The sequence below is a fragment of the Fusarium keratoplasticum genome, chromosome 3 (assembly GCF_025433545.1).
Source record: "Fusarium keratoplasticum isolate Fu6.1 chromosome 3, whole genome shotgun sequence".
Taxonomy (NCBI): Eukaryota; Fungi; Ascomycota; class Sordariomycetes; order Hypocreales; family Nectriaceae; genus Fusarium; species Fusarium keratoplasticum.
Genome location: NC_070531.1, coordinates 4,388,448 through 4,416,253, shown reverse-complemented (window position 1 = coordinate 4,416,253; position 27,806 = coordinate 4,388,448). Strand labels below are relative to the sequence as shown.

Sequence of the window (27,806 nt, the reverse complement as noted above, 5' to 3'; positions counted from 1 at the left end):
ATAGCCTCAAGCTAGGCGTGAACGAACCTCGAATCTTTGGTCGCGACTTTCTTATCCTTCATCACGTCCAAAACGGTGGGGAACAATAGTGCCACCGAAGCCTTGCTCGACTTGGTCACAACACCACCAAAAAGTAGACTCAGTGGCCGTGCGCGAGATTCCCAGCGCTGCTTCAACGTCTCTGATTTTGAATTTGCCCTCTGCCTCAGCAGCTGCGAAGCCTTGAGGCGAATGATGGATCCGCATGCCCCTCGAGAAGAGGCCCGTGTCGGTTTCACCGCTCTGCGACCAAGTCCAATGAGAGTATTTCCATTGGTGCGAGCAAGCTAGATGATCACGGATCTCAAGTTCGATATCTTCAGGCCGCATACTTCCAAAAGGTAGCCATCCATAGGGTGGAGTGGTGGAAAAGGTCTCGTTGGAGTAGAGGTGCGAAAAGTCATGTCGCATCCGCCACACATCTGCCCTCAGAACCATGCCGTCGGGAGAAGGACCTGATAGGCCAGTATCCATGAAGGACTGAGCCATACCTGTCCATACCGCAGCGTCGATATTTGGACGAGAGAAGGGATAATCGAGTAGCTTGGTCAAGGATCGCAGAATGCAGTTGATAACTGTCCTGCGACCACAGATAGCAAGTCCGAGCCATAGCGGCGACGTTGGACTGAACAACATAGCTCTGTAAAGGAGCTCCATATCGTTGTTCTGGACAATGGGCTCCAACATGTCAGTAATGGGCTGTATCCAGGCTCCAGCGTGGTTGCATGGAACATCTGGACTCCAAAACACGCTGCAAAGCGAAGGACCCAAGACCCATGGACACATGCTCAAGGTCATATAGTGGCCGATCAGATCAAACTCATTTGGTGGGCATCGTGAGGGCTCTGCAAACCCGTGGTAAGTGGTGAATGACGGTTTCGGTAACTCGATTCGGACCGGGTTGAAAGAGTTGACACTGGCGTGAAGTGGGATTGTCAGAGCTGCAGCAAAGGCAGCTGAACACTGGGAGCCCAGGTCATAAGCTTCGCAGAATCGTGATAGGTAGTGAGCTGCTTGCCGCGCTGTTGGTGGACGCTGGTTGCTCTCGTTGTTGCCTCCAACCTGAACCACGACAGCCGAAGGGGATATCTTTGACTCTGTGGTGAACCATCCGCGTCCAGGCGCCGCAATGGCTTTCCACCATCTCAGCTCGCTTGGGGAAGCGTACTCGAGGCTGAGTATCGTGGAGGCAAGCTTTGTGGGCGCATCCTGCAGAGGCGAATATTCCATTGACAGACCACGTCTTTCCGCCAGACTGGCACTCAAGGTATACGCCCACCCTAGTATCAGCAGTGCGATACCATTGTTCCTTTTCCCTTGCCACACCCGAAAGTTTGATGAAGCCGATATCGAACAGATGGTTGGGTGAGGTTTTACCAGGAGTAACTTCTTCTTTCTCTCTGTCCTCTCTTTGACTGAGCAAGAAGAGCTTGGATCAAGCCATGTAGAGAAACCCTCTAAAAATCTCCCGTCGCTGGGGATCTTGTCGGGCAAACAAGGGATGCGGTTAAGGCATTGTGCTAGATCCAGGCTGGAGCATGGGATTTTGTTGGTGGCCTTGGCTCTGGAGAGAATCGTTTGCTAACGAGATTTGCTCCGGCTAAAAATGGCTTCGTTATCGGAGTCATTATAAAGGCTGTCTTCGCAGGCGTAGTCCATGTACGCATAGGGTGGAAAGAGGAACGGCGAAGGAGATATTGTGCACGCTGGGTTTATGGGTCAGTGGCGTACGTGGGGTATTTGAGCATTGGAATGATCATTGACCTATCAGCAGGTACACCGGCTCATTATCTAGTAGGAGTACGAGAGATCACTTGGCAGGTATCACTATATCGGTGAAGGCACTGCAAGAGGGGGCATGGGTGCATTCACAAGGCAGTACGTGCATGAGAAAATTGCTCACTTTATCTACAGAGGTTTAAAGAACTTCCAACTGACTCCCCCACTCTCAACTGGTCTCCAATCACCCCCATACCTCAATTTCCATCACTTCTTCCCTCCACAGATGCCACAAGTGAAGCCGCCGTTTCTGCCTGTGCCACCGCACATCCTGCAGGTTCTGCTGGGACTTGAGGCACCTTGGTAAGTATGTTGAAACTCAAAATTTGCACCGATACGGTCGCTTGTCCCCTGTATCTGCTGGACAAGCGCTTCAAGTCCACAACCCTTTGGCATACCCATCTTGGCCCAGTATGGAAGCTCGTCGGGTACGACAAACGCGAAGGTGATGGTCCGGCCTTTAAATATCTTAAACCCAGTCCTGGCATCCATGATGGACCTCCAGCTCGTTAGTAAATGTGTCGGCGGCCAGGAGGGAATGCATACAAGCCACCCCTCTTCATTACCACAGTCCTACTGAAGATCCCAGGAAGACCGAGACTCTCTGGGGGTATTTTCAGCAAGCCATTTGGGGCCGCTTGGGCGATGAGGTGATTGTTATGGGAGCGAACGTGGAACATGACGACCGAATCACTCGTCCACAAGTTGACCATCAAGACCCTGAGCTCTGGATGAAACCGATTTATAAAACAGCAGTCGTAATCGGTTGGCCCGAATGACTTTATGGCAGCCAAGGAAGATTTCGGGAAGAAGGATTCAACAGTGGACCGGACTTTCTTCTGTCTGTTAGTACATTTTGGCTATGGCGTTGGAGAGTTGGTCCATCGTACCTGGTTTTCGAATATGTTGGTCTTGATGAATGTCAAGCCGGGTTTGTTCCTGAAGTGATACCCGATTTCTTCAAAAATCGCATCAACTCGTTGTCCTACGTCGGGATCCTGTTGACAAAAGTAGCCGAGCTCCTCTATCGACTTCTTCGTCTCGTCCAGCGACGCCATGGTGAGATTCGAAGACAAGGGATCAAGGTGTAACTAGAATATACCTCGCACAGGTGGACGGTCAAAGATAGCGAGTTATGGTTTCTTCACCTTTAAGGCCAAGCGTTGATTATTGGTTTGCTGGGTGGCACTTCTCACGACGGGCTCCAATCCAGGCAGCAAGAAGGTCTCAGCCTGATGCACGAGGTCCCCGTCACATTGCATAAATTTAGCCACCGAGAGCCCAGAGCCCGCTTACTATAATGCATTGTTGGTAGGACTCCCCGGGCTAAAAGACTCTCATTGCTTATCACCAAGTTTGAGAGCCTAGTCATTAACGGCCCCCCAAACCATCCCCCCAACACCGAGTTCAGTTCCTTCCCCCTTGAAACCAACACCACGCCAACTTGTAGGTGTCCGCCATGGACTTCATTCTCCAAGCATGGGACCCTGGCTCTGCGAGATCCGTCGCCAGGAAAGCCGGGTACTGTAAGGCTTGCGTTGGCATGATATGCACTCCCGAGGGCCTCAGATCCTTGGGAACTTTACCCGGTTATCGTCATTCCAATATGCACCAGCTCCTAGAAAGCATCAATCAGGGGTGCCGGCTGTGCGAGATCATTCTTCGCAGCGGGTGGGAGCATCCCCGACACAAGTTGGGCGTTGACAAGCAGGTCCAATACTCTGAAAAGCAGAAAGATAGATACATCTGGTTTGTCTCGCGGGGATCTAGGCAGAGCCCTCCGCCTGGCTTTACACGGTATACCACCAAAGATTGGGAGAAACGTCTACGCGATAGTTTGGGCGACAGGGTGTGGCTAGATGGCGGGTATGTTGATCACGAGAAGCCGCCAAAAGCCCCGGAAGAACGATGGTCATGGGACAGCCAGATATCTATCGCAATAATGGCCTCTTTTGGTAAGTATATTCGGCCGTGAAGCCTTATAATACTCATAAGTTACAAGACGATCCTGCATCAAAGTACTTCTTTAATCGAACTACGCATACCAACTTCCTCGACGGCGACATTATGCAACAAGCAAAGACATGGCTTGATGATTGTGTAGGAGGACGTCATGAGAGATGCCTTCCTCCTGAGAAATCTCAGCTTCCTACCCGTGTTCTGGACGTTGAGCCCAGCCTTGGTCCTATTATCCGTTTGCAAGATCAGACGGCCAGCAGATTTGAGAGGTACGCAGTACTGAGTTACTGCTGGGGCGGGCCTCAGCCTCTAACCGCCACCAAGAGCAACGTTCAGACCCTGATGTCTGGAGTTGAGATTGATAAGCTCCCACAGACCCTCAAAGACGCTGTCTACGTCACACGGAGACTTGGAATTCGATACCTCTGGATTGATGCTCTCTGCATCATCCAAGATAGCCCAGAAGATAAACTATCCGAGATTGGTAAAATGGGCACAGTCTACCGGAATGCCGTCGTCACCATCGCATCTGCACATGCCCGAAAGGCTTCAGACGGTTTCCTCAAAATTGCCAGGGATAATACACTGGAACACTCATGTACAATGCCAATCTACCTCCCGAAGCAGCCTCGAGTTGGTACAGTGATTCTGGCGGCGGAGGGTATCCCGGCTGATACACACCCATTGCCCTTACGGACTCGTGGCTGGGCTTTTCAAGAAGCAGTTCTCTCCCGACGCATCCTGATCTTTTCAGATTACGACTTGCATTGCCACTGCAAGCCCCAGCACGAAATGTTCCTCAACCTCGGCAACCTCAAGCGAGAGAAGAGCCCGAAGCTGTTCTCGTTTGGAACCAAGCTTTTCGACGAGTTTGAAACTTACCACAAAAGCGGCGGAGACGGCTGGATGTCGCCAGTATTCCTTGGTGGAATGTGGAGCGGCATGCTCTTCGAGTTTACTACGCGGTCGCTCACTGTGGCTGATGATCGACTTCATGCTGTGCAGGGCATAGCGAACGAACTACTGCAGTCGAAGCACTTGTCAACCGCTATGGACAGGACATATATTGCGGGCACATGGATGGCTTGTCTCCCATTACAGCTTCTCTGGTCACGATCCCAAGCCGGCCCTTCCCAGCCTGTCACGAGTAGATCCAAAAGAGCCCCAACATGGTCTTGGGGTTGTCTGGACTACCATATCAATTTTTATTCCTATGGAATATCCTCCGTGCGACCATATAAAGGCTTCTCGCTTTTGCACGTCTCTTCTGAGCCAGATGAAGTGTATCTGGAGGCCGAGTGCGATATCGTCTGTCGCAGTTTAGACCAATTTCGCCACGACTCGTCAAAAGGCCAGGGCATCCGGATCACCCTTGACCTAGATGTAGATGAGCTTCCCACCACGGCTACATGTGTCTACTATATACTTCTAGACAAAACTATTGACATAACGGGTAGGAAGAAGAGCGATCCACTCCGGCTGTACTATGTTGAGGGTATCGCTACCTACGAGAATGACCAAGGGGCTTTTCAACGGCTGGGCTTTTTCAGATGGAATGTGAACCAGCCTGCTGAGGATGAATACATCTTTGGTCAACGGAGACGGGTCAAGTTGGTGTAGCGGATGCTGTCGCTTCACAGCACTACAAGGGACAATCATCGGCAAAGGCCGAAAAACGGGCTGACTCTTGGCGTGTCGGGATCAATGTTGCAATGTGCGGATCCCGCTATGTCGCTTTAGGAAAAATATCAAGAGTTGCATCTAGAGCAAATGCTGGGCGTAATACTGGCCCACTTCCCCAAGATCTTGGTTGCGTCTGGCTTGGTCAAGAGCTGAAAACTTGGTTCAATCTGAATCCAGTTCCTATCCATTTCTGATGCTCATTGACCAGATGGGTAAATTATCCAGTCCTTACCTAGATACACCGCCACCCGGGTCAATTACCACTTTGGCCAGCTGAACTATGATCCTAGACTCCTTTTCATGTATAAAGGCAGAGTCAAGCCTTCGCTTCAAGTTAGACAAGCAACTTGCCAGCAACCAGCAGCTCTGAGCGTTCTCTTCCCACTTCTTCTCGACTATTCACCATGAAGTCCATTCTTGTCTTCGCCACCATGGTGCACCTCGCGGCATCCTCTTGCCTGAACCTCCAAAACCTAGTCAATTTTGGCGACAGTTTCTCAGATGAAAACCGCCTCAACTACATCTATGAGCATCAAGGACTACCTCCCTCTGGAACCATCCTCCCCGAAAATGGAAACACCACGACCAGCGGTGGCTACAAGTGGCCCCGAATGGTGGCTCGCAAAACTGGCGCCAAGAGCTTCAACTACGCCGTTGGCGGTGCTACTTGCTCCAACAAGATCGTTGAGCGCCAGTTTGTCCTGACTCCTGGAAAACCCTTCCCTTCTGTCCTGGACGAGCAAGTTCCAGCTTTCAAGGCTGATCTTGAGTTTGACGAGCTTTATGGCAACCGCACGGCTGACAACACTGCCTACGCTGTCTTGATTGGAGGAAACGACTTGACTGCCAATGGCTTCCTTACCGATTCTAATGCCCGGGGCACCAACATCACTTCGTACGCCAGCTGTGTCTGGGACGTCTTTGACGCACTCTACGAGACTGGTGGCCGTCACTTTATCGCCATTACACCCCCTGCCGCAGAACGCTCCCCGGCCTACCTCATCCCCGAGGACGGTGGTAGACTCGACAACCCAGCCTGGTTCAACAAAACTGCTTACAACATGACTGACTACAACTATAAGCTCATGGAGTATCTCACCAGCGCCAAGACGATGCTGCAGTACGGTGTACCCTTTCAGCTTATCGTCGAGAAACGATGGCCCGGCGCGACGTTTTCTTTCTTTGACCTCCACGGCCTGATGACAGACATGCTCAAGACTCCCGAGAAGTACATTGATGCCCCTGCCAATATCACTGGTCACTACAGGCACTGCGAGGTTGGTGAATTCCTTGACTGCCCAGTTGAAAAGGAGGCTAGGGAGAGTTTCTTCTGGTTCGACGAGCTGCATGTGTCTGAGCGAGTTGGTAAGTCATCAATATCAGACTGTTCCCAGGTAGTCATTGCTAATACAGTACAGAGGAGAAGGTTGCGGACGAGTTCATCAAGCTCCTGGCACAGGAATCCAAGTATGGAAAGACCTATCGGTCTTGGGCTTAGGTTGACATACTCAGGCTTATTGTAGATTAGTGATGGATGCCAGCATTTTTCAGCTTCCTTTCAATGTGTACTTGAATAGAGACACTGTCAGATCTAGGCAAAACCGCCACTAGTCTGACTTGATAGAATTACCACAACGAAGAGCAGGAATATTATTCGTCGAGAGAATTTACTGCCATGAAACAAGTTGCCAGGGTGCTCCCTATTGACTCTCCATTCCGAGTGTGCATGCAAGGTAAGTTGCTGAACTAGGGACCCAATTGCATAAGAATAAACATCTGAAATACCTATATCTACAACTCCAGCTTTCCGAGGCACATCCCAGTAAAGTTTGCCACTTGCTGCGTGTCATCAACCTTAACGAAGCTGCCATTATTCTTCTTGGTAAACCCGTAGGCAGCCAACCCGAAGAATGGTTCATCAATTCCCTCGCTGACCGGAATAACATCCGCAACTGAACCCAGGCATGCCCTGACGTCGGCGCCACGACCGTAGCCGCTGGTGAACTTGCCGCATGGAGACTTGTGGGTCTCGAGGCAGGCGATGACAATGGCAATGACCGCGAAGCTGATGATGCACCCGGTGTAGATCTGATACCAAGTTTCTGAAATACAGGGTATAATGGTCGTTATCTCATGCTTGCAGACGAAAAAGATGAAAAAGATGATGGTTGTTGCCGCAAGAAACACAAGATAGAAGAGCAGGACAGTAAAAGTCGTCGCCGTATAGTTACCGCCCGATATCGCGTAACAGATGGTCAAGGCCAACAGCCCGAGTATGGACAGACCATAGACCAAACGAAACAAGATGCTACCCCAATAGGTAGTAGGTAGGAATCGATTGTCTTCTAAGAAGCGCTCGAATGATTGGCCAGAGCTATCCGGCTGGCGGCACGAGCATGAGAAGTTATCAGTGGAATTGCCCGACCGGCGGCACGGTGAGACATTGTTGGGAGAGGGATATGAGAAGTCGTCGGTAATCCAGAGGCAACATAAAAGTCTCAGCAAGCCAATGAGAGCGATGGGGAAGAAGATGATGTCGACTGCCATCCACTTTGTGAAGCCGATAGCACCCTCGGTGAGCCCGCCTGATAAGAGGGTGATGGCCTGGAACCCTTGAAGAGTGACGATGAGGGTCTTGACCATTTCTCTTGAGAAGAAAGAAGCTCGAGTGCTCTCTGGCAGATGAACACAATGCTGGTGAGTGCACTTGGTCATGGCTTCTGAACCATCCCAGCGTTTTCTAGTCTAGAATAAGGCATTTGTGGCGGCGAGATCGGCTTTACTCCAGTTCTGAGCACGGATTCTCCGATCAGCGATGATTGCGTAGCGCCAGAGAATAGAGGTTGGGTTGTAATGACAGATCCGATGATGCCAAGTTGGTCGCTTGCCGTCAAGATGGGTTGGGGAGGGGACACCAACGAGGACATGGGCAACAAGAGGGGTCAGGCACAAGGTGAGGAGCGTGACCCACTCGAAAAAGGAGATTTCTTGACTTTGGACTCTTAGCGGGAGGGCGTTAAGTGGCCGGTACTCGAGTGCAGGCATTGTGGACGTCTCAAAGGAGATATCTGGCAAGTATGGTAATGCGCCGTTGGCATGAAACCGGACATGTTAACAAGGGGGGACCCTGTCCTTTATAGAGAAAGAGCTAGAACATTGGGAACGAAGAATTCAGTGCTATTATTGGTACGTAATGGAGGGTTGCTGACCAGGCTGTCCGAGAACTCTGGCCTCGAAATCAGGCTGTAGGCCAAGACATAGCCACAACAACACTTCCTACCAGCAGCAGGCTGTCGACAACTTTGAGAATTGGTAATTAAATCACGCATGGGTAACTCGAAGCCTAGACATCGGAGTGACGTTGGCCAGGTAGAAAGAACAAGCCAGTAATGTCCCAATATACGCGGTCGATGAGGGTCGGATCGATGCCCAGGTATGTTTCTGGGGAATTTATGTTGTAGTTGAACCCTGAGAGGTTCTTGAGCGATCTATCTATGGCAACTCTCCCTGTAGTAAGAACGGGCTGAAAGAGACCCTACGCTCAGCGGCGCGTGACGGGGCATAGTGTGCACTTTCGACCCTATTTTTACAAACCTTGAGAGACGAAAGACACGGCCTGAACCGGCAGAAATTTTCTTGAGTCAACAATGACTCTCCCAGGCGCCAACTCAACAAATTTACAGGGAGAAGAGATAGTTGAGAGCCTGGCCAGCCAAACCAAGTTCCCATTTGCGATCCGGGCCAGTATGCAGGACCTCAGCTGAGCTGAATCCCCTCGTATCTTGTAAGTCAGGCTGCAGGGGGCAAGTAGTCTATGGTAGGGAGTGGCCAAGAAAGCAGGCTATGGACAATCCTAGCCTCGAATCTTGGAGCCCATGGCTCTATACTCGGCTAGTTTCTCAAAACCGACTCCCTTGCTGAACCGCCAAGACTGTGGCAGTGCACCATGTTGTGTTACCACTCACAACTGGCAGTGCCCTCCACAATTCAAGTCGGGGTGTCACCAAACTCTTGAAAGGATGTCCTGTGTGACCAATACACAGAAAATCGCATATTGCTCCAAAAGCAACAGACTGGATAGTGATCTATTTGGAAAGGACAAGAACTTTCAAGCTGTCTCAGCTATATACCTAGTTGCTAGTGAACAAAGGATTGTCAGATTTCATAAAACAGTTGATTCATATGAAAGGTAAGGACAGGAAGTCATACTAAGCGAACGATTAGAAAACGAACAAGCCTAGAGAGTTCTTGACACCAAACCTCCGTCCAGAAATTCACCCGAACATCTTCCTTCCTTGATTCAATCTTGTCAACTTTCAAGTCCTTACTGAGCTTGTGGCAGTCCTTCAATCCGTCAATGGCACAGTCCAAAGTCGAACGCCATCAAAGTCAACGCTGGCCAGAGTCAACTTCCCTTCTCTCTCCAAGACCAACATACCAGATCCCGCTTCACTCGTCACCTTTCCATTCTCATCTCTCCACTTCTCAGCCTCTGGCCCATCCTCGGTGCCACCTCTCGCAAACCTCCACTTCACTTCCTTGTTCAGGTCAAACACCTCGATGCTGCCATCACCACTCACCCACACCACGAGCTTGTTCCCTCCGTCTACAAATTTGATCTCGTTTACACCTACGAAGCGTCCCGGTATCACCAAAGGCGTCTCGCCTTCAATCTTTGTGTCTTTGCACGAAAGCAGTCGCCTCTGGACGACCTCTTTCTTGGCAATATCCAAGAGAAGGATTTCACCGTCCCTCTTCCCACCGATGGCTACCAGTTTCCCATTTGGATGCCAGGCGACTGAAGGCCTCCACATCTTTGGGCCCTCAGCTTGGAATTGCCAATGCAGGGTCTCGTCCGCAAGAAGCGCATAGACACGAATGATGCCGAACCCGTCTGTGGCGACGAAATGCTGCGAATTGGGGCTAAAGGCGCCGACCCAATTATAGCGGTCTGTTTCGAAACAGTGAACCTGATGACCCTGAACAGCATCCCAAATACGAATCGTCTTGTCGAATGAGACAGTTGCAAGGAGCGTTTCATCAGGGCTCCAGCCAGCCCACTTGATATCATCGGTATGGCCTTTCAGAGTCAAGACCGGTTTAAAGTCATCCGTCGAGCAAATCACAACATCCCAAGTAACAGACTCGTCTGATTCTGGGGCATATCCGGGCGAATACACCATTTGAGTCCCGGATGGATTGAAGATATCGGGCTGATGGCCGATTTGGAGACGGCCGCAGATGCAAATGTTGTCCGCGACGTTTTGCTTCGCCATGACTCGGTCGATCTCAGACACTAGAGCAGTTTCAAGTTCTGCTTGCCCAGGACCCTTCAGTTCCAAACCGAGACCCTCCAACTTCGAGGCCGCGACGACTATAGCGGCCTTGGAAACGACATGTAGATCAGACTCATCCAAGCGGGGAGCCTTCTTGGCTCTGTCGATATCCCAAACAATGATGGTCGGCTCAGCGTCACGACTGATCTGATCAGCATCTGTTCCCTCAGACGAAACAAGAATGTTGCTGTCGTTTGGTTTGAACGCAAGGCCATCTACGGGGCGCGTGTGGCCTTTGAGAACAGTAATGGTCGCCCAAGTCTCCGTATCGATGACTTGGATTCTCTTTTCGACAACGATTGCTGCCCTCTTGCCATCACCGCTGAGACAAGCATCGCGCGGCTTTCCGCTCAGAGAAAGCATTCTATCTTCGTTGCCCCATTGCAAGTGACCACCTGGGGCGTAAGGAAAAGCCTCCCCATCAGCGGTGACAAAGTCCTTCTCGACGGCATATCGCCAGTCACGGTAGAGTTGATCAATTGTATAATGGTATGGCTTCATGATGTGATGTGATGTTGCAAGAACAAAGTTCACGTCTTTGTTGACGGTCTTTATATACCCATCTCAGTGTGGCTGAGCAAACTGGGTTATGTCAAAATGTCGTCGATCTTAAGATGGCATTTATTAATGATATCTAGGCAGCAGTCGATCATTTCAGTTAACAGAGAACAGCTGAACCACCTAAATGCAATGTCTTCAGCTTTCTGGGTGTGACGGATAACACGGCAATGCAAAACTCTGGCCGCGGGGGACAACAAGGCAATATATAGACGCAGCGGATAGTACTGCAATCCAGATGACCTGTGCTGCGGTTGGCCTTGTGATTAAATTAGAGGTCACAGGACTATCGCTCCCTCTTATTGCTCCTGTCCAACGGTTTGAAGGCCTTGAGAAGCAGAAATACCCAAGTCTGCCTTACAACGAAGTCGGCCAATTGCAGAGCCTCCGAGTTATGCGAGGATACACGGAATACGAGACCCACACCACACAGCGCGGGGAAGAGGCAGAGATCATCAGGCATTTCCTGCCCAAGCCACACTCCAGTTTGACCTGTTTAAATCGAGGAGTCATCTGCTGCACGGCGAGTTGCATTGTCAGGGAGTATCCAAATGTCATCGCCACGGAAGCTTACCAAGATATATAGAGGTCATTATCCTCTGTGGGCTATCTCCAAGGTAGAGCCCAGACGTGTGGCTGTCCGGCTCAGCCCCTTCAGCGGGGCTGAGCAATTGCAGGATACATGAGACCATCAGTTTATATTCCGTACCGGCCCAGATGGGTCGACGAACTCATCACCGCCTCCCCATACATTTCTGGTGTCAGTACCAGCGGTGGGCTTTTTGGGACCAACCTGCCGCCTTAGGTTGAGGACTGAGGCAAAGGCGACGTTTGTCACTTCCACAACGCACTTCAACTGATAGAGCACTCGCTCTGTTGATTCGATGCCTGATCGATGGACCCTCTGGCCTCCATATCAGCAGCGGCGAGCATCTTGGGTGTCATCCAGTTTGGTGGCAGTCTGCTAAAGACAGTGCGGGAAATCCACAACTCAACAAGCGGCTTAACAGCCGAAAACACCAACGTCGAGCGTGACTGCTTCGAGCTCCGTCATAAAGCCGAGGGCTTGAGCAGGTTCGCCAAGAACAACATCCAGTCCTTTCCTTCAGGGGAGGATGGTGAAGAGCTGATTCGGATCTCGGAGAAGTGCGTCAAGGCAACGGAAGAGATTCTGCGTTCCCTGGACCACGTTCGTGACAAGCAGCTGAAAATTCAATACCAACAATCCAGCCAAGCTGGTTCGTCGTCCGGGTTTGTTCCGGGTCAGAAGGGAGACGAAGTGAAGCGTCGAAAACTGAAGACTCTACGCCAGGCGCTCAGAGCGGTGTGGAAGAATGATGAAGCTGCAAAGGCTTTGCAAACATTGTCTGATTTGAGAGGCCAGCTGGAGCTCCACATCCTGTCAGTTGTGCAGTGAGTCCTTCTTGGAAGACGGAACCTTTGACATACCAATTGACGCACGCATTAGAAAGGCACAAGCCACATCTTCCGTCCTGGGTGACTACAGGTTCCAAGCACTTCAGAAGTCAAATCAAGACCTGGTCCAAAAAATACTTGAGAACCGGGATATTTTCGCGGAAGAAATTAGGTCCCGAGTCGACGCTCTATGGGAAAGGACGGAGTCATCACTTGTACAAGCTATCGCCAGAATCGATGAGCGAATACCATCCAGCCAGGAGACTGAGGCCGCTGTTCAGCGGGTGCTACTAAGACGTCTTCACTTTGCGAGCATCTCACAGCGGTATGAGGAAGTCGCTGAAGCACATCGCTCCACATTCGAATGGATTTTCAAAGCAGACAAGTCCGATGAGACGGCTGGGAGCAGTTTCCCTCAGTGGCTAGAACACGGGAATGGCGTGTACTGGCTCAGTGGAAAGGCCGCCAGTGGCAAGTCTACTCTGATACGATACATTCTCGACAGCGGCCGGGCATATGAGTTTCTTGGTCGTTGGGCATCCGGACATGATCTTGAAGTATTCTCATTCTTCTTCTGGAACAGTGGTACACCCGAACAGCGGTCTCTATTGGGCATCTTTCGATCCATTTTGCACCAATATCTATCGAAATACCCCGATCAGCTTCAAACGATACTGTCATGTGCATACGATGACGTATCCCGCTACCAAGTTTTCAAACAGCATACTCCCAACATCAGTTGGACAGTCGGAAAGTTAGAGGACGCTTTTGAGAAACTGATAAAGTCAACATCTCATCAACGACTCTGCTTGTTCGTCGATGGGTTGGACGAGTACCAGGGCGATCACGCTGCAATGGCACGGTTCCTGGTCAAGGTCGGGACCCATTCACATGTCAAAATCTGTGTATCTAGCCGGCCATGGCTCCAGATTGAAAACGTCTTCAAATCTTGCCCGACCTTGAGGCTTCAGGATCTCACAAAGAACGATATCTTCGTGTACGTTGAGGATCGACTCAGCGCAAATGAAAATTGGACTGCCCTCTGCGCAGGACAACCAAGCGAGGCGACAAAGGTGATCAAGGAGATTGTCGCGACGGCAAATGGCGTGTTCCTCTGGGTCAAGCTGCTCCTGAACTCACTCATCAAGGGTCTGGATCTCGATGACGACTTTGAGGACGTTGCAAAAAGGCTCCGGTGTCTACCGCGCGGCCTGGAGGACCTCTACTCTCACATGCTGAAGACAATTGACCCACCATTCTACCTAGAGGAGGCCGCCATGTTCTTTGAGATTCTGCGCACCGCGAGACAAAGCCAGGAACTTGCCATGACCGAGACAGGAGGCGACGAGTGGTCAGGGGGCGTGATGAGTATCACAACCCTGGCGCTGGCGGACAGGAAGAACCACAAGCTTTTCGGCCAAAACAACTCACTCGATTCCAGCAAGGGTTTTCTAACTTCTCTGTGTCGGAAAACCGATAATCGACTCAAGTCAAGATGCATGGGATTGTTAGAGGTGAACGGCGCCCATCGGAAACCGTACGAGAATCACACCGTGTCATACATTCACAGGACACTTCGGGACTTTCTGGAGCGTCCTGATGTTCGCGTCATGATTCAGAACGCCATCAAGGACGATCAATTCTCTCCGAGCCTCAGCTTGGCTCGTTCCTACATATTTCAAATTCAGCTTACCCTACCGCACTTCAAAACAAGCCCATCGCCAGGTGTATGGCAATCAACACAAGTTGCCATGAGATATGCATCGATTACAGAGAGAAAGCATACCAGCCAAGTTCAATCGCTCCTGCACCAATTTGATTCAATGATGGGGGAGCACCAAAAAAAGTACGATACTTCGGACTACCACTGGAGCACGGAGAGTTTGCTCCATGGGAGTGACGAAAACCGTTCGGACAGTGAAGATGATACCTTTCTATCTTTCTGCATTCAGAGGGGGGTTTACAACTACGTCCGGTCCATTCTACAGCAGAATGCTGGCCTGGTTAATGGAAAAAAAGGACGGCCGCTCCTTGACTACGCAGTCTCTTCGCTGATTGACGAACCTCACAACGATACCCGATGCCGCATGTGCAAGTTACTGCTCGAGCACGGCGCATCGCCAAACGAAATCCACAAAGATGTTTCCCCTTGGGCAAAACTTGTTTTATATCTAGCCAGGAACCGTGCTCTCTTCGATGACGACTCGCTGACGACCCAAACCCCTGCGTGGTTAGATCTCGTCATCTTATTCATCTCACGCAAGGCCAGTTTGACTGTAACTGTTACAGACCAGAGGTTAGGCGAGTCCATGACAGCAAGGCAAATACTGGAAGATACCTTTCTCCTCAACACTCAACGTAGCACTGGCACGCTGAAGAAGGTACTTGAAGAGCATTCACGGGAAGACCAGACTAAGCAGCTATCACCTCGAAGCCCACCTCCCGTGTTGAATGCAAACACGACCACCCTGGACGAAGATGATTCTGAGATGAGCAGGGGCTGGTTGGCCCTCGAACATGCGCATAGGGCCGCCAGACTTAAGGACAGGCGCGTACAGAACTATGGCACTTTCGGGAGGAGTGAGGCTACGACTGAGAATCCGGCATTTTTAGCGACATTGTGGTTGATTTTGTGCTGCGACTGGAGTAGAGGATCTGACAATTTCTACCCAGGAGGGTAACATAGAAGTGCACCCCCACAGGGGTCAGAAAAAATCAACAAGATCTTTGAGCTTAAACCTACTTTCCAACACGTTCCTTAAGATAAAGGATCTAAGGGTACAGGGGGAAAGAAATACTATATAACAGTATTGCCGAGCTAGGGCATCTGATATGGGAAATTTCCTAAATGTATAGTTATTCAAAGACGAGCTTTATCACATCTATCCCTCGTTTTTAGCTTGCAGTGATGATCATCTAACCCAGCCCCGACATAATCTAGAAGAAATTCCATGTCATCCTGAGCTCTGGTGTTGCGTTAGACTACTGGGCTTGAACCAAAGGCTCACCAATGATGCACGTGGCTGGCTCCCAATCCACGCTTGCGGTGATGGCGCGGGGGGGAAAAGGAGAGGTTGGCCATTGCAGTGGATGACCTCATGACTGTGTTGGTGTATCGAATCGCTCTAGGCATGGCCGAACAATCGCCAATTACGAGTGATGAGATCATGACTTTGGACTAAGTCGCCTATGCCCAGGTGATGTAATCGTATAGCTTAAATACTATAAAATACCTTGACGCAATGCTATCCTCTCGTCAGCATCTTATATCATTCATCTGTACTTTTCCCATATATACCAGTATCAACAGTACATACAACATACCAACACTCATCATGTCGGACAAGCCTATGGACGCTACCAACCTCAACAAGGGCACCATGCCCAAGGCGATGGACGCCCAGGGCAGCATTGGCAAGCAATTCACCGGTTTGTTTCTCCCTTATCCGATTCAATAAAATCATACTGATGCTTTCACGAATAGAACAAGGTGCAATCGGATCAATGGGCCAAAAGATTGGTGGCCCCTTCGACAAGGAGGGCATGATTGGAAAGCAGTTCACCCCCGAGGGCAGCATCGGCGGGGCCGTTCAGAACGCCATGGGCGGAGAAAAGAAGGCCAATGAATAATTAGACAGAATATTTATGTCTTCTGGTGCCTATGTGAGCAATCAAATTATCCAACAGTCTTGTTCTTGCGGTATCCGGTCATCGCTGTTGTTGTGAACCACTCCCCACACAACTCTTTAGGAGTGAGAGAAGTGGGAGGCTTGCTACCTACAAGCCACCACAACCCCGATTATTGATATTGTTCTTTCCGTACGAAATTTTGCAATAATAGCCTGTCTGTGTTTGTTGGAGCCTTCCACCGTAATAGTCAAGCGAGATGGAAGTTTTCTTGGCACCTCTCCAGTGCACATTCACCAACCAACACTCGCTCAAAGAGGTATTTACCTCGCCATGAAACAGCCCCCAAAAAGAGCCAAGACATGCTGCCCCCTACCAAATGCATGATTTCTTACGTGAGCTTCTTGGCAAATGAGTAAGGACCTTGCGAGAAAGAGAGCAAGGGCCGGAAGCAGGGCGCATTGTAACCGAATTGCCAGATGCAGATGCACAATGACATGAGTGTACCATCCGCGGCCAATCAAAGTCTCTAACTTGCCGCTGAAACCAGTTCGTCGGTACCGAGTAGGCGTTGATCACGCGGGGGGCTGGATCCTCTGAGTAGAGTGCAAGGCCTCCCCTGGCTCACCGATTTTCAGGACTCATGCCTCGGCATCACCAGATTTTCACGAGCAGCGTTTGTGTGAGGTCTTTGAATGGATCCACGTGGCGGACAATGAAATTAAATGTAGATTTACTCAAAAACACCCAACTTTCAACGCCGTGCCAAAAAAAAAAAAAAGCTACCCACACCATCTACCGTATCGTAATTTCGTTCTGAAACATAGCTCATACTGGAGAAAGAAGAATACTACACACTAAGGTGACATATCACTGCCAAGAACCCCTCAGCCCTGCAGCTCCTGCACCGCCCCCGGAGCCTTGGAGTCCCGGCGGCCGTCCATCTCGGCGTAGGACTGGTACACGGGCTGTTGTTGCTGCTGGTACTGGTACATTTGCGGGGGCCGTTGTTGGTACATGTCTGGGTAGGCGGGGGCATACTCAGGGAGGTAGGGCTTGGGCTGATCAGCCGAGGCTCGCTTCTTTCTGAGGAAGAGCCAGACCGCCAGAGCGGCGCCGATGGCAGCAGCGGGGATTCCGACTACCAGGCCAATCTTGAGGCCCATGTCATCATCAGAAGCATCAGACTCCTTGTCGTTGTTTTGTTCCTCGGCGTCTGAAGAAGGGCTTGAGTCGGTGGATGTGGTCGATGCGACGGATGAGGTGGATGTGGAGGAAGGGGCTGATGTGGTGGAGGCTATTGAAGATGTCGTTGTCTCGGGGGCCTCGCTCGAAGTGGTTTCTTTTTCTTTGGTCGAGCCCTCAGGGTTGCCTTCGTCGTCGATAAAGACTCCGCGGCCGGCATCGCAGCAGCCACTGTCATTGTCGCAACAATAGCTACCATCCTCGCATCTCTTGACTCGTGGAAAGCGGTTGTTGACTTCCTCTACAAGGCGAGCCTTGGTTAGTGTGTCTCACAGAACAATATGCTTGGGCAACTTACCATAGACGCAGATGGCTGCGCACTTCTCCTTGCTGTAGGGCTTCACAGCACAAGGTCCTCTCACAAACTCATCCACGGCTTGGCCTTTGTTCTTGCAGAGCCGATTGGGCATGCATGTCGCGTCTGCACCACAACAGGTAGAGGAGCCAGGACACCGCTTGTTGCTGGTCCATGGTGTTCCATCTACTCCCCAGCATATATCATTCTGAGCAAGAGCTGGCTGATGCAGCAGAGCCAGAGTGACAAGGACCCAAAGACGCATGATGTTTGACGAACGGAAAAACGAGCGGTAGTAAAAGTCAAGAAGAATGGGAGGATTATGGGTGGAACGAGAGCGACGATCAGTGTGGGAGAGCCCACAAGACTTTAAGGCAGACTCGAGACCAAACGGATCATCCTTTGGTGTGGGGGCGAGGTGCATTTCCAACCTCACTGTCAGGTATTGGCCAGGGTGAAAGGGTATTTCGGTGGCTGCGGTTACAGATTTAGCCCAAAGCTGCTAGATCAGGGACCTGCATGTTCAGCTCCAACCCTTACAGGATCGTTAAGCGGCTGGCGCTTTTGGATCGGCTGTCCTTGGATTCTGGTGCGTCTACTTCGTATCTCGAAGTTGCCGAGGACTCCATTCTTCATGAAGCCAGGGTATCTTTTGGTTTTTTCATCCACTGGACATTCGAATCCATGCTTCGAAGTAATGTGACTTTTCCAGACTGCAGGTTCCGACCGACATGGCAAGAGTTAAAATTAGGCCTCGGTACCAACAGACAGAGGAGCAAGAAAAAGTTGAGCGCTTAGTGAAATCAGGCTGGTGGGCAGAGTTGCAGTGTGAAGACCAACAACCAACAACCGACAGGGGTGGTGACCCAATGGCAACGGTCGATGATTCTCCACTACAGGCAGAACAGGATGAGATTATCATCAGAGACGGTACTGATCAGGTATTTGGGACGATAGAAGTGATTTGAAAGAGATTTGAAAGAGGCGATATTTGTTCTGGAATAATGCTGTTCAAATGGACACCAAACAAGGCTACACACGCCAAAAAAGACATCGTCGTCTTCTCGTCTCATCCTGATTTACCCTCCCAACCTTGTTTCGGGGCTGACCGGGGGCGGTTCCAGACGAGCTGTGGTTGGCCAAGCCAAGACAATCGTCGTCAAGCCAAGAAACTTCGCCTCTCCACAGTGGGCCAACACCTTTCCCCTTCCCTCCCGTGACGTCGGCTCAATTAGCTTCCGGGTTCCATTTATCACGCCCCCCTGGCACTTTACTCTTCCCAATCTTTACAATCTCATCTCAAAGTCCACGTCACGTCACACGACCACTTTCCCTTCAACGATGGCGCTGGAATCGGCCTTGGGCCTTGGACATCGCTTTCGAGATCCGCGACGTATTCTTGTGCGTCTGGGTATCTTTGTGTCCTTTTCCATTGTTCTGCTTCTTGTCGCTTGCAGAGGCTGGCCCTCGGAGTGGATGCGCGTCGATTGGTCGCAGTTGTCCCAGGCTGAGCTTGACAACATCACAGCCACGGCAAGGGAATTTGCCGACCATGAGATTAAGCCACCATACAAAGACAAGTTTTGGGAGGTTGGACAACGATCAAGACAACTGAGTCAATGGATATCTCAGTCTGACAAGTTGAACCCCAATTCCTTTGTCGCAAAAGAGCTGCTCGCCACCACCGAGACGACAGCGCAGCAGCTCTTCCCTTTTCTGCAAAGGCCAGCGCGCAATCCCGGGTCAAGAACGCCTCTATCCGATCTGCGGAAATCTTTCGTCAAAAGTTCGCGCGGCATCGTCATTCCCGTTGGAGGTGGAGAGCAGTCGATCCGCTTCGCCGGCCACTTGATCGTGTCTCTTCGAAAAGTCCTGGGATGCACCCTACCGATTCAAATCGCCTATGCTGGAGATGATGACTTGTCAAAAGAAGAGCGAGGCAAGATCGCCAGCCTGGAGGGGGCCATGGATGTTGAGTTCCTCAATGTCTTTGACGTTTTCGATGACAAGACAATGAAGCTCAAGGATGGCGGATGGGCTATCAAGGCCTTCGCCGTGCTTGCATCAACGTTCGAGCAAGTCATCCTCTTGGATGCAGATGCCGTCTTTCTACAGAAACCCGAGGCACTCTTCGCTCAGAGACCTTATGTCAAGAAGGGCGCCTACCTGTTCCACGATCGCCTACTATGGCAGCATGCCTTCCGACCAAGACACGACTGGTGGAAGGACCAAATCAAAATCCCTTCACCAGAGATGAACAACTCCCTAGTCTGGACAGAAGACTACGCCGAGGAGTGTGACTCTGGTGTTGTCGTCGTCAACAAGGCCCGAGTCGATGTTCTTGTTGGCATGCTCCACGTGGCATGGCAGAACACATATGACGTCCGCGAAGAAGTCACATACAAGCTGACCCACGGAGACAAGGAGTCTTGGTGGCTCGGTCTTGAACTCGGTGGCTCAACATACGAGTTTGAGGAGCACTACGGCTCCATGATAGGCTGGGCCGACGACGCCAATGCGCAGAACGTCACAAAAGTGTGCAGCTTTGTCATTGCACACACAGACGACAAAGACAAGTTGATATGGTACAATGGAAGTTTGTTGAAGAATAAAAAGGTGGATCCCAAGGGATACGAGGTCCCAGAGTACTGGATGGTGGATGGAAAGTGGCACAAGGGTGCTACAAAGGCGGACATGAGCTGTATGGATGGCTCAGAGGCCATTGAATTGACTGATAAGGAGAAGCGCGTGCTCAAGGAGAGCATTGACGCGGCAAAGAAAGTGGACGAGGCTTTGAAACTGAAGCTGGACTAGAGGCATGTCGGTTTTTGAATGTTTGATATGATATCATAGCGATGTAGTTTATACCTGTAGAATTGTCATTAATCTGTTACTATAGTAGCCAAGTTGACATTATGTTGAATGCTCCGCCTAGGTATATGCTTGATCACCACAACCAATACTCCTGTCTTGCTTTGCGACATTTTGTCTTCCCCCATCGCCTTTAGCGGTCTCCAGAATCAAACCTTGACTCGTTTTGAGCGTTTTTTTTTTTTTTTTTTTTTAACAAATATCTCTCGTCTCGTTGGTAAGATTGGCGGTGTTGGGGGAGGTTGAAGGTGTTTGTCAGTCAAGAACTCCTGACCTTCATTTGCAAGTCGCTTCGACGCCAAAGTATCCTCTGTATTATATATTCGACATGACGTAGGAAAAGTTTTATAGTCCAATTTCAAAGATATTCGATTTCTCATTCATGTCATCAATAGACTGAGGCTAGAAAGTTGGTGGCGGGTGTCATGGTTGGTATGCCGAGGGTTGATGTAGTTGGGGCGGAAGAGTACCAAGCTGGATTTTAGTGTTTAAGGAGCATATATTATATCTTATCCTCCACGCCAAGTCTTTTTGGAGCTTTTATAAATTTGAAAAGAAGCATATGAGTGCTAATGGACATGGATTTCTTTGACATATTTGCAAGCTATCCTCCATGTAATGCTTTGGAGGCGCGTCGCTGCTACCCTGTAGTGGTGAGTCACTTAACCCTGAAAATGCCTAAGCACGAGGTAATATAGAGATGCCCTAGTGATGGAAACAAATCTGTAGTTAAATTTTATTCTTTCAATGGAGTTCTTTATTGGAAAGATCGTACTGAATATATGATTAACAACAGTTGGGTAAGAACCGTTCAATGGACAGTGGAATGGGGCTGAGTGAGACACCGTTAGATTGCATCCATGGTCTCAAACTCACCAAGAAACATCACGCATGGTCAAGGCTATCGCATAGCTGGGATTCTATGGCAATACCTATATTGCCGAGAATATGACAGTGCTGACGAGGTACTCACGATCGAGGATGAACCAATCTCAACCACTGCTATCAATGGCATTAATTCAGCATGTCACACCCGAGTATCATTTAAAACAGCCTATCAGGCTAGTAAGAGGGAGAGCATAATGGAGCACCACGGAAATCACCAAGATCAATCCCCCGTTGAGGCGTATCACGTCTTTCATATACTACTACGCGTATCGCGCCATACGAACCTATACGCGTATAGCATCACCAGGTTCCCAAACCGACGCGCGGCTGAAGGCCCTGGCCCCGGCTAAACACCCAATCAAACTCGTGACTTGCAAGGAACGCGACCTTGGCCCATCACGTAAGACAAAAAACCCGAGGAATCCGGTGCGGGGTTCGAAAGGATGACGCCAGCACCGTCACGGATCTTGTCCCTACTGGTTGGTGGCGACGAGTGTCAGCGTAACCAGTTTGGAGTGAACATCTGATCCTTGGCCCTGTTATAAACGTTGCTGCCTCACCGCTGCGAACTTGTCGACGTTATCGTGCTTCACTTGCAAGTCAGGTGACCGGTGCTCGATAGAATTGAGCGACGACATCGGCATTCATCAACTGTGCCTCATTCAAGATGAGATTGGTACCAGCGCTTACGCTGGCTACGGCCGCCTCGGCTATTGTCATCCCCCAGGCCTTGGACGAGTTCAACCACCTGAAGAACGACATCAAGCACACCCTAGAGGAGCTGCCCTCTCGGATCGCCGGATCCGTCGATGAGGCTGTCGAGCATCTCTCCTCCGAAATCTCCAACGCCGTCCACAAGAAGCTTGAGGACCCAGAGGTCCACGGCCATCCCACCGAGGCACCTATCGACCTGCTCGGACTGGATCTGTCGGATTTGACTATTTGGGAAATCCTCGAGAAGAGCAACCATACCAAGGAGTTTTTCAAGTTGGTCGAGAAGCACGACAAGTTTGGCAAGCTTCTCAACAGCACCGACGCAAACTACACCCTCTTTGCGCCAATTGACGAGGCGTTTGAGCACATTCCCCACGACCACAAGCCCAGCGATGAGTTTGTCGAGAGCGTGCTCAACTACCATCTCGGTCTTGGAGAGTACCCTGCCGGAAGGATTCTCTTCACACACACTCTGCCCACCGCTCTGAACGAGCCATGGCTGGGTGGCAACCCCCAGAGACTCCGAACGAGCGTCGGCTTCAACGGTGTCAGAGTCAACCTTTATAGCAAGGTCGTCGTCGTAAACATTGTACGCACCATCTCACCCTTCCTTGTGGACCTCCACTCACATATGCACAGAAAGCCAAGAACGGTTGGATCCATGCCGTCAACCGCATCCTCGTCCCTCCTCCCATGATCGGTCGGGTCATTAGCCTCTTCCCCGCCCAGTTCTCAACCCTGCTGCTCGCTTACGACAAGACCGATTTCGTCAAGTACGTGCACAACGTCAAGATGAACGGCAGCACCGTGTTTGCCCCCTCCAACAGCGCATGGGAGCGTCTTGGTCCCAAGGCCAATGGTGAGTACTGAAACCCAGGTAGAAGATACAAGCTAACATTTGCAGCCTTCCTCTTCAACACCGAGACTGGCAAGAAGTATCTCACCGCTCTGCTTAAGTACCAGATTGTCCCCAACACCACCGTCTACAGCGACGAGATTTACTACGGCGATGAAGAAGCAAACAAGGAGGACCAGCCCAAGATCAACGGCAACTTCCACATCGAGCTCCCCACCCTCCTCGAAAAGAGCCTCGGAGTCGACATCCACACCTGGAAGAGCTGGACCTCGATCGTCGTCAACGGCAACGTCGCCGTCGACTTTGAAGACGGAATCGGCAAGAACGGCGTCATCCACGTCGTCCGCAGCGTTCCCCTCCCACCCTGCCGAAAGGGTGGTCCACGAGTCATGATCGGAGGAATCGAGGTCGAGGATTTGAAGGAGAGACTTCAACCTTATGTTGAGGGTGAGGAGGAGAATGAGGAGTGGGATGAGCAGGAGCTCTGAAGGATTCTTTTGCATGGACAAGGGCATCTGCAGTGATTGACGAGTTGGTTACACCATGAGTCATGTAAACGATAAGGCAAGTCGGAAAAAGCCCGATCGGATGAGAATAGGCAACAATTAGGGTATCAAATATGTATGTTAGCGTCGTAGCTGTTGGTCTCCCCTTGCAACCTTGAGAGACCGAAAAAGAGACAGCAAATTCTCCATGAACCATTCCCAATATGCTCGCAGGAATATCCTTGAAAGCAAGGATACGTAGTATTCAACCCCAGGTGCTGAGGGATTATATCTATCTATCCCCGCAACCTTAACGGTGCTTAACCCCGGCCGATCAAGCACCACATACCGGGACACAGTCACGTCAGCGCCAACAGACCAATAGTGGATCACGTCTGCAACAACTACTATCCTCAGCGTAGGAATGATCAGATATCTGTTTCAGTATCAAGTGGGAGAAAATCGGACAACAGATGGGAGATGCAACGTTTCAAGGATGACGTCTTTGGATCTGTCTTGCTCGTGCTACTTGTGGTTCTATCTGCGTAGCATCAAAGCCAGACTTGGCAATAGTGAATTGACGACATTTTCAACCTCGATGAGGACTTTTCCATAACAGACATTATTGGCCGCCGATCGTAGCATCGTCTCCCCACGAAAAACTATTCACCTGTTCATGCTCCCTACTAACCCCGACATTATTTCCCGAAGGAGCAAATCTTGAAGCAGGGGTGGATAAAGGATAGATCACAGTCTGGCAAACGAACACTCTAATGTTAAGCTTAAAAGAAGGTTATCTCCCGGTAGCAAAAGTCCATCGACTTGTTTTGCAGGACGACCGAGTACCGAAACTAAGATGGCGGATATTTCCAAGGCTGTGGCAAACGAAAAGGTGCAAAGGGTAGATGACCCTTCTCCCGCCTCCGATTCTGACACCGTTGTTGCTGTGGTTCAAGAGAAGCCCAAGTCGACATGGAAAAGTTATCTATGGGACACCTTTGACAAGTCGCCCGAGGAGCGCAGATTTCTGTTCAAACTGGATGCTGCGTTGATGACGCTGGCGTCACTCGGTTACTTTATCAAGTATCTGGACCAGGTGAGCACAACACGCACCGACGACGAGTGAGAGTACTGATTTAGAAGGTCAACATCAACAATGCCTTTGTCTCTGGGATGAAGGAGGACCTGAACCTCATGGGCAATGAGCTCAACTACATGCAAACGTGCTGGACTGTTGGATACGTTCTAGGAGAGATCCCTAGGTAAGATAACGTCCCCGCCTAAGCTTTAGGATGATATTGACGAGAGCAGTAACATGCTCCTCACTCGGATCCGGCCAAGCTTGTGGATCCCTTTTTGTGAGGTATGCTAAAAATGACCTCCCCGCAATGGTCAATTTCTAACAATCGATCAGGTCACTTGGTCTGTTTTGACGATTCTGCTTTGCAAATGCACCTCTGCCAAGCAAATCTACGCGTTACGCTTCTTCATCGGTCTCGCCGAAAGCACTTTCTACCCTGGTATGCAGTACTATCTTTCCTTCTGACTCAGTTATCCCGTCAGGGCTGGGCTTCAACTACCTACAAAAGAACACAACATCAACACATCATACCATCATACCCCAATGCTAACACAGTGCTTAGGGATGCAATATATAATCGGATCATGGTATAGAAAAGACGAGCTAGCGAAGCGATCGTGTCTCTTTCACGCAATGGGGAACGTCGGATCCATGGTGTCTGGATATCTGATGGCCGGGTCCCACAACCTCGACGGCGTCCACGGTTTCCATGGCTGGCAATGGCTGTTCATTACTAATACGATCGTGTCACTGCCTATTGCCATCTCTGGTTTCTTCTTCCTCCCCGACCTTCCTGAAATCACTCGCGTTTGGTACCTTACAAAGGATGAGATCGCACTCGCCAAGAAGCGAATGGAACTGGAAGGACGAGCTGAGAGAGCGCCATACACCAAAGCCAAGTTCATCAAGATCTTTTCAAGTTGGCACATCTACGCTCTCACGTTGTTGTATATCCTCTTCAACAACGGAAATGGCGGAAGCTCGCAACCTGCGTTCCCCATTTGGCTGAAAGAACAAGGGTACACCATCCAGGAGGTCAACATCTACCCGACCATCGTTGAGGTGATTAGCATCGTCACCACGTTGATCTACGCATGGACTTCAGACAGCCTGTTCCGCGGAGCGCGCTGGCCGGCGATCCTCTTCTCGGGCCTCGTCAAAATCATTGCTTACGCCGGCCTTACAGTGTGGAACGTCCCCAACGCCTTCACATGGGCATGCTTCATGCTCTGCGGCTTCGGCGGCGGTATCAGCGGTCTGACATTTGCCTGGGCGCACGAGATTTGCAGTGATGACAACGAAGAGAGAGCTCTTGTCACGGGTGCCATGAACGAGATGGCGTACGTGTTTCAGGCTTGGCTACCCTTGGTTATCTGGCAACAAGTCGAGGCGCCGGTGTATCCAAAGGGATATCCTACCATGGTCGGCATGGCTGTGGCTCTTATTGGAACTGCCTTTTTGATTCGGTTTTTGCATAAGAAGGAGCAGAGAGGACGACACGCGTTGGCAGGCCCAGCTTAGAGTACCGGGAAGTTGCGAGAGCTTGGGTCTTCATGTCATCTGTCAGGTGAACAATAGTGTAGCTCAATATCTTCTCTCAACTCACCCACTCTCACCGGATCTGCGTATTGAATTAAGTTAACTTGGAACGCTAGCATCCCTAGCTCCTCTCAAGATGATAAGTAGCTAAGCATGTATGATGATTAAAGTAAAGCTTTAGAGCTTCTTTCCCTGTTGTTATTATACTCTATTCACTATCTTTAGGGAGGGTAAGCTAAAGGTTACACTGGTGTCTCTCCGCTCCCTCGACCCGGATGTCAGTCAAGTCCCCCTGATATCATGTGGCCGAATATCCACCATCCACAAAGATAGTCTGCCCCGTCACCGCAGCGCTCGCCTCGCTGGCCAAGTACACAGCAACTCCTGCAAAGTCCTTGGGAATACCGTTCCGTCCTATCATAGTTCGGGCAGCATGAGCCTCCACCTTTGTCGGGTCGCTAAACACAGGTGCTGTCAAAGGCGTTTCCACCACGCCCGGCGCAACGGCGTTGCACAAAACACCTTGTCGAGACCAAGCCTCTGCCTGGGACCGCGTCAAGGACAGAAGCCCTCCCTTAGAGGCACCATACGCGCCGCTATTTCCGTATGCGCGGAAACTCTGTTGACTGATGACGTTGATAATGCGTCCATATCCCTTTGATGCCATCTTGGGACCGAATGCCTGACCCAGAATGAACGGCGCTGTGAGGTTCGCCGCGATGGTGTTATCCCAAACTTTTTGAGAGAGATCATTCATGTGAGGTCGGTCGTTCACTCCAGCAGCGTTGACGAGGATATCGGGAGTTCCGACACTCGCGGCGATGGTGTCAATCGCGCCCTTCAGAGATGCTCGATCTGCCAAGTCTGCCGTGACGGAAGTGGCTTCAACGTGATATTCAGCGAGTTGGTTGATGGTTTCTTGTAAAGGCTCTGGTCGACGAGCAACAAGAACGAGACGACATCCAGCGCGACCCAGAGCAATGGCCATTTCACGCCCGATTCCAGAGCTGCCTCCTGTAACGACGGCAACCCTGCCCGCAAGGCCAAAGAGGGATGAGAGATAGTTTCCGATGGCTTGAGGACTTGGAGTCATGGCGTCGAGAGATGAGGGTTCAAGGATTAAATGGGATATAGGAGGAATTAAAGAGATATGGCGATGATATCCGAGAAAAGCCAACCCGTGGCCGAGATCGGCGATGATCAATCCAAGGGCGCAGAGGCGTTATGCGGGGTAGGCCGTTCACAATGTCTTGAATGACGGTGACTCAGCGCCTTAATCGGATGTTGAATGGCATCGAAGTATTTAGAGAGGTGTGTCAGGAAGTAACATGTGCCCCGAGCTCGATGCGAGCAAAGAATCCCTTTGTCAAGTTGCCATCGCCTTCAGAGACGGCGTCGCTCCCCGTTTAATTATGACTTTAAAGACGCCGGTGTC

General features: G+C 50.6%; 11 protein-coding genes across 11 annotated transcripts; 6 read left to right on the top strand and 5 right to left on the bottom strand.

The window, feature by feature from the left end:
- Window positions 1-51: 51 nt before the first annotated feature.
- Window positions 52-2,876, bottom strand: NCS57_00467200 (uncharacterized protein; the record flags this gene model as incomplete). Its single annotated transcript, XM_053054626.1, has 4 exons — window positions 52-1,319; window positions 2,217-2,317; window positions 2,365-2,657; window positions 2,709-2,876. 4 exons carry the CDS (start codon window positions 2,874-2,876, stop codon window positions 52-54), a joined length of 1,830 nt encoding a protein of 609 aa, XP_052916786.1.
- A 401-nt stretch (window positions 2,877-3,277) lies between these two features.
- On the top strand, window positions 3,278-5,397 carry NCS57_00467100 (HET domain-containing protein; the record flags this gene model as incomplete). The annotated part of the gene is made up of 2 exons (XM_053054625.1): window positions 3,278-3,773; window positions 3,821-5,397. 2 exons carry the CDS (start codon window positions 3,278-3,280, stop codon window positions 5,395-5,397), a joined length of 2,073 nt encoding a protein of 690 aa, XP_052916785.1.
- A 467-nt stretch (window positions 5,398-5,864) lies between these two features.
- NCS57_00467000 (uncharacterized protein) lies at window positions 5,865-6,958 on the top strand (the record flags this gene model as incomplete). Its single annotated transcript, XM_053054624.1, has 2 exons — window positions 5,865-6,825; window positions 6,879-6,958. The coding sequence occupies 2 exons, from the start codon at window positions 5,865-5,867 to the stop codon at window positions 6,956-6,958; spliced, it is 1,041 nt and encodes a 346-aa protein (XP_052916784.1).
- A 293-nt stretch (window positions 6,959-7,251) lies between these two features.
- NCS57_00466900 (uncharacterized protein) lies at window positions 7,252-8,175 on the bottom strand (the record flags this gene model as incomplete). The annotated part of the gene is made up of 1 exon (XM_053054623.1): window positions 7,252-8,175. One exon carries the CDS (start codon window positions 8,173-8,175, stop codon window positions 7,252-7,254), a length of 924 nt encoding a protein of 307 aa, XP_052916783.1.
- A 1,631-nt stretch (window positions 8,176-9,806) lies between these two features.
- On the bottom strand, window positions 9,807-11,297 carry NCS57_00466800 (uncharacterized protein; the record flags this gene model as incomplete). The annotated part of the gene is made up of 1 exon (XM_053054622.1): window positions 9,807-11,297. One exon carries the CDS (start codon window positions 11,295-11,297, stop codon window positions 9,807-9,809), a length of 1,491 nt encoding a protein of 496 aa, XP_052916782.1.
- A 4,736-nt stretch (window positions 11,298-16,033) lies between these two features.
- On the top strand, window positions 16,034-16,400 carry NCS57_00466700 (uncharacterized protein; the record flags this gene model as incomplete). The annotated part of the gene is made up of 2 exons (XM_053054621.1): window positions 16,034-16,199; window positions 16,255-16,400. The coding sequence occupies exons 1-2, from the start codon at window positions 16,106-16,108 to the stop codon at window positions 16,398-16,400; spliced, it is 240 nt and encodes a 79-aa protein (XP_052916781.1). The 5' UTR covers window positions 16,034-16,105.
- An 884-nt stretch (window positions 16,401-17,284) lies between these two features.
- On the bottom strand, window positions 17,285-18,232 carry NCS57_00466600 (uncharacterized protein; the record flags this gene model as incomplete). The annotated part of the gene is made up of 2 exons (XM_053054620.1): window positions 17,941-18,232; window positions 17,285-17,883 (listed from the first exon to the last, which is right to left on the bottom strand). Exons 1-2 carry the CDS (start codon window positions 18,200-18,202, stop codon window positions 17,285-17,287), a joined length of 861 nt encoding a protein of 286 aa, XP_052916780.1. The 5' UTR covers window positions 18,203-18,232.
- Window positions 18,233-19,239: 1,007 nt separating this feature from the next.
- Window positions 19,240-20,751, top strand: NCS57_00466500 (uncharacterized protein; the record flags this gene model as incomplete). Its single annotated transcript, XM_053054619.1, has 1 exon — window positions 19,240-20,751. The coding sequence occupies exon 1, from the start codon at window positions 19,279-19,281 to the stop codon at window positions 20,749-20,751; it is 1,473 nt and encodes a 490-aa protein (XP_052916779.1). The 5' UTR covers window positions 19,240-19,278.
- Window positions 20,752-22,363: 1,612 nt separating this feature from the next.
- Window positions 22,364-23,754, top strand: NCS57_00466400 (uncharacterized protein; the record flags this gene model as incomplete). Its single annotated transcript, XM_053054618.1, has 3 exons — window positions 22,364-22,999; window positions 23,050-23,269; window positions 23,315-23,754. 3 exons carry the CDS (start codon window positions 22,364-22,366, stop codon window positions 23,752-23,754), a joined length of 1,296 nt encoding a protein of 431 aa, XP_052916778.1.
- Window positions 23,755-24,607: 853 nt separating this feature from the next.
- Window positions 24,608-26,353, top strand: NCS57_00466300 (MFS domain-containing protein; the record flags this gene model as incomplete). The annotated part of the gene is made up of 5 exons (XM_053054617.1): window positions 24,608-24,847; window positions 24,892-25,013; window positions 25,063-25,114; window positions 25,166-25,271; window positions 25,395-26,353. The coding sequence occupies 5 exons, from the start codon at window positions 24,608-24,610 to the stop codon at window positions 26,351-26,353; spliced, it is 1,479 nt and encodes a 492-aa protein (XP_052916777.1).
- A 316-nt stretch (window positions 26,354-26,669) lies between these two features.
- On the bottom strand, window positions 26,670-27,464 carry NCS57_00466200 (uncharacterized protein; the record flags this gene model as incomplete). Its single annotated transcript, XM_053054616.1, has 1 exon — window positions 26,670-27,464. One exon carries the CDS (start codon window positions 27,462-27,464, stop codon window positions 26,670-26,672), a length of 795 nt encoding a protein of 264 aa, XP_052916776.1.
- Between the last annotated feature and the right edge of the window lie 342 nt (window positions 27,465-27,806).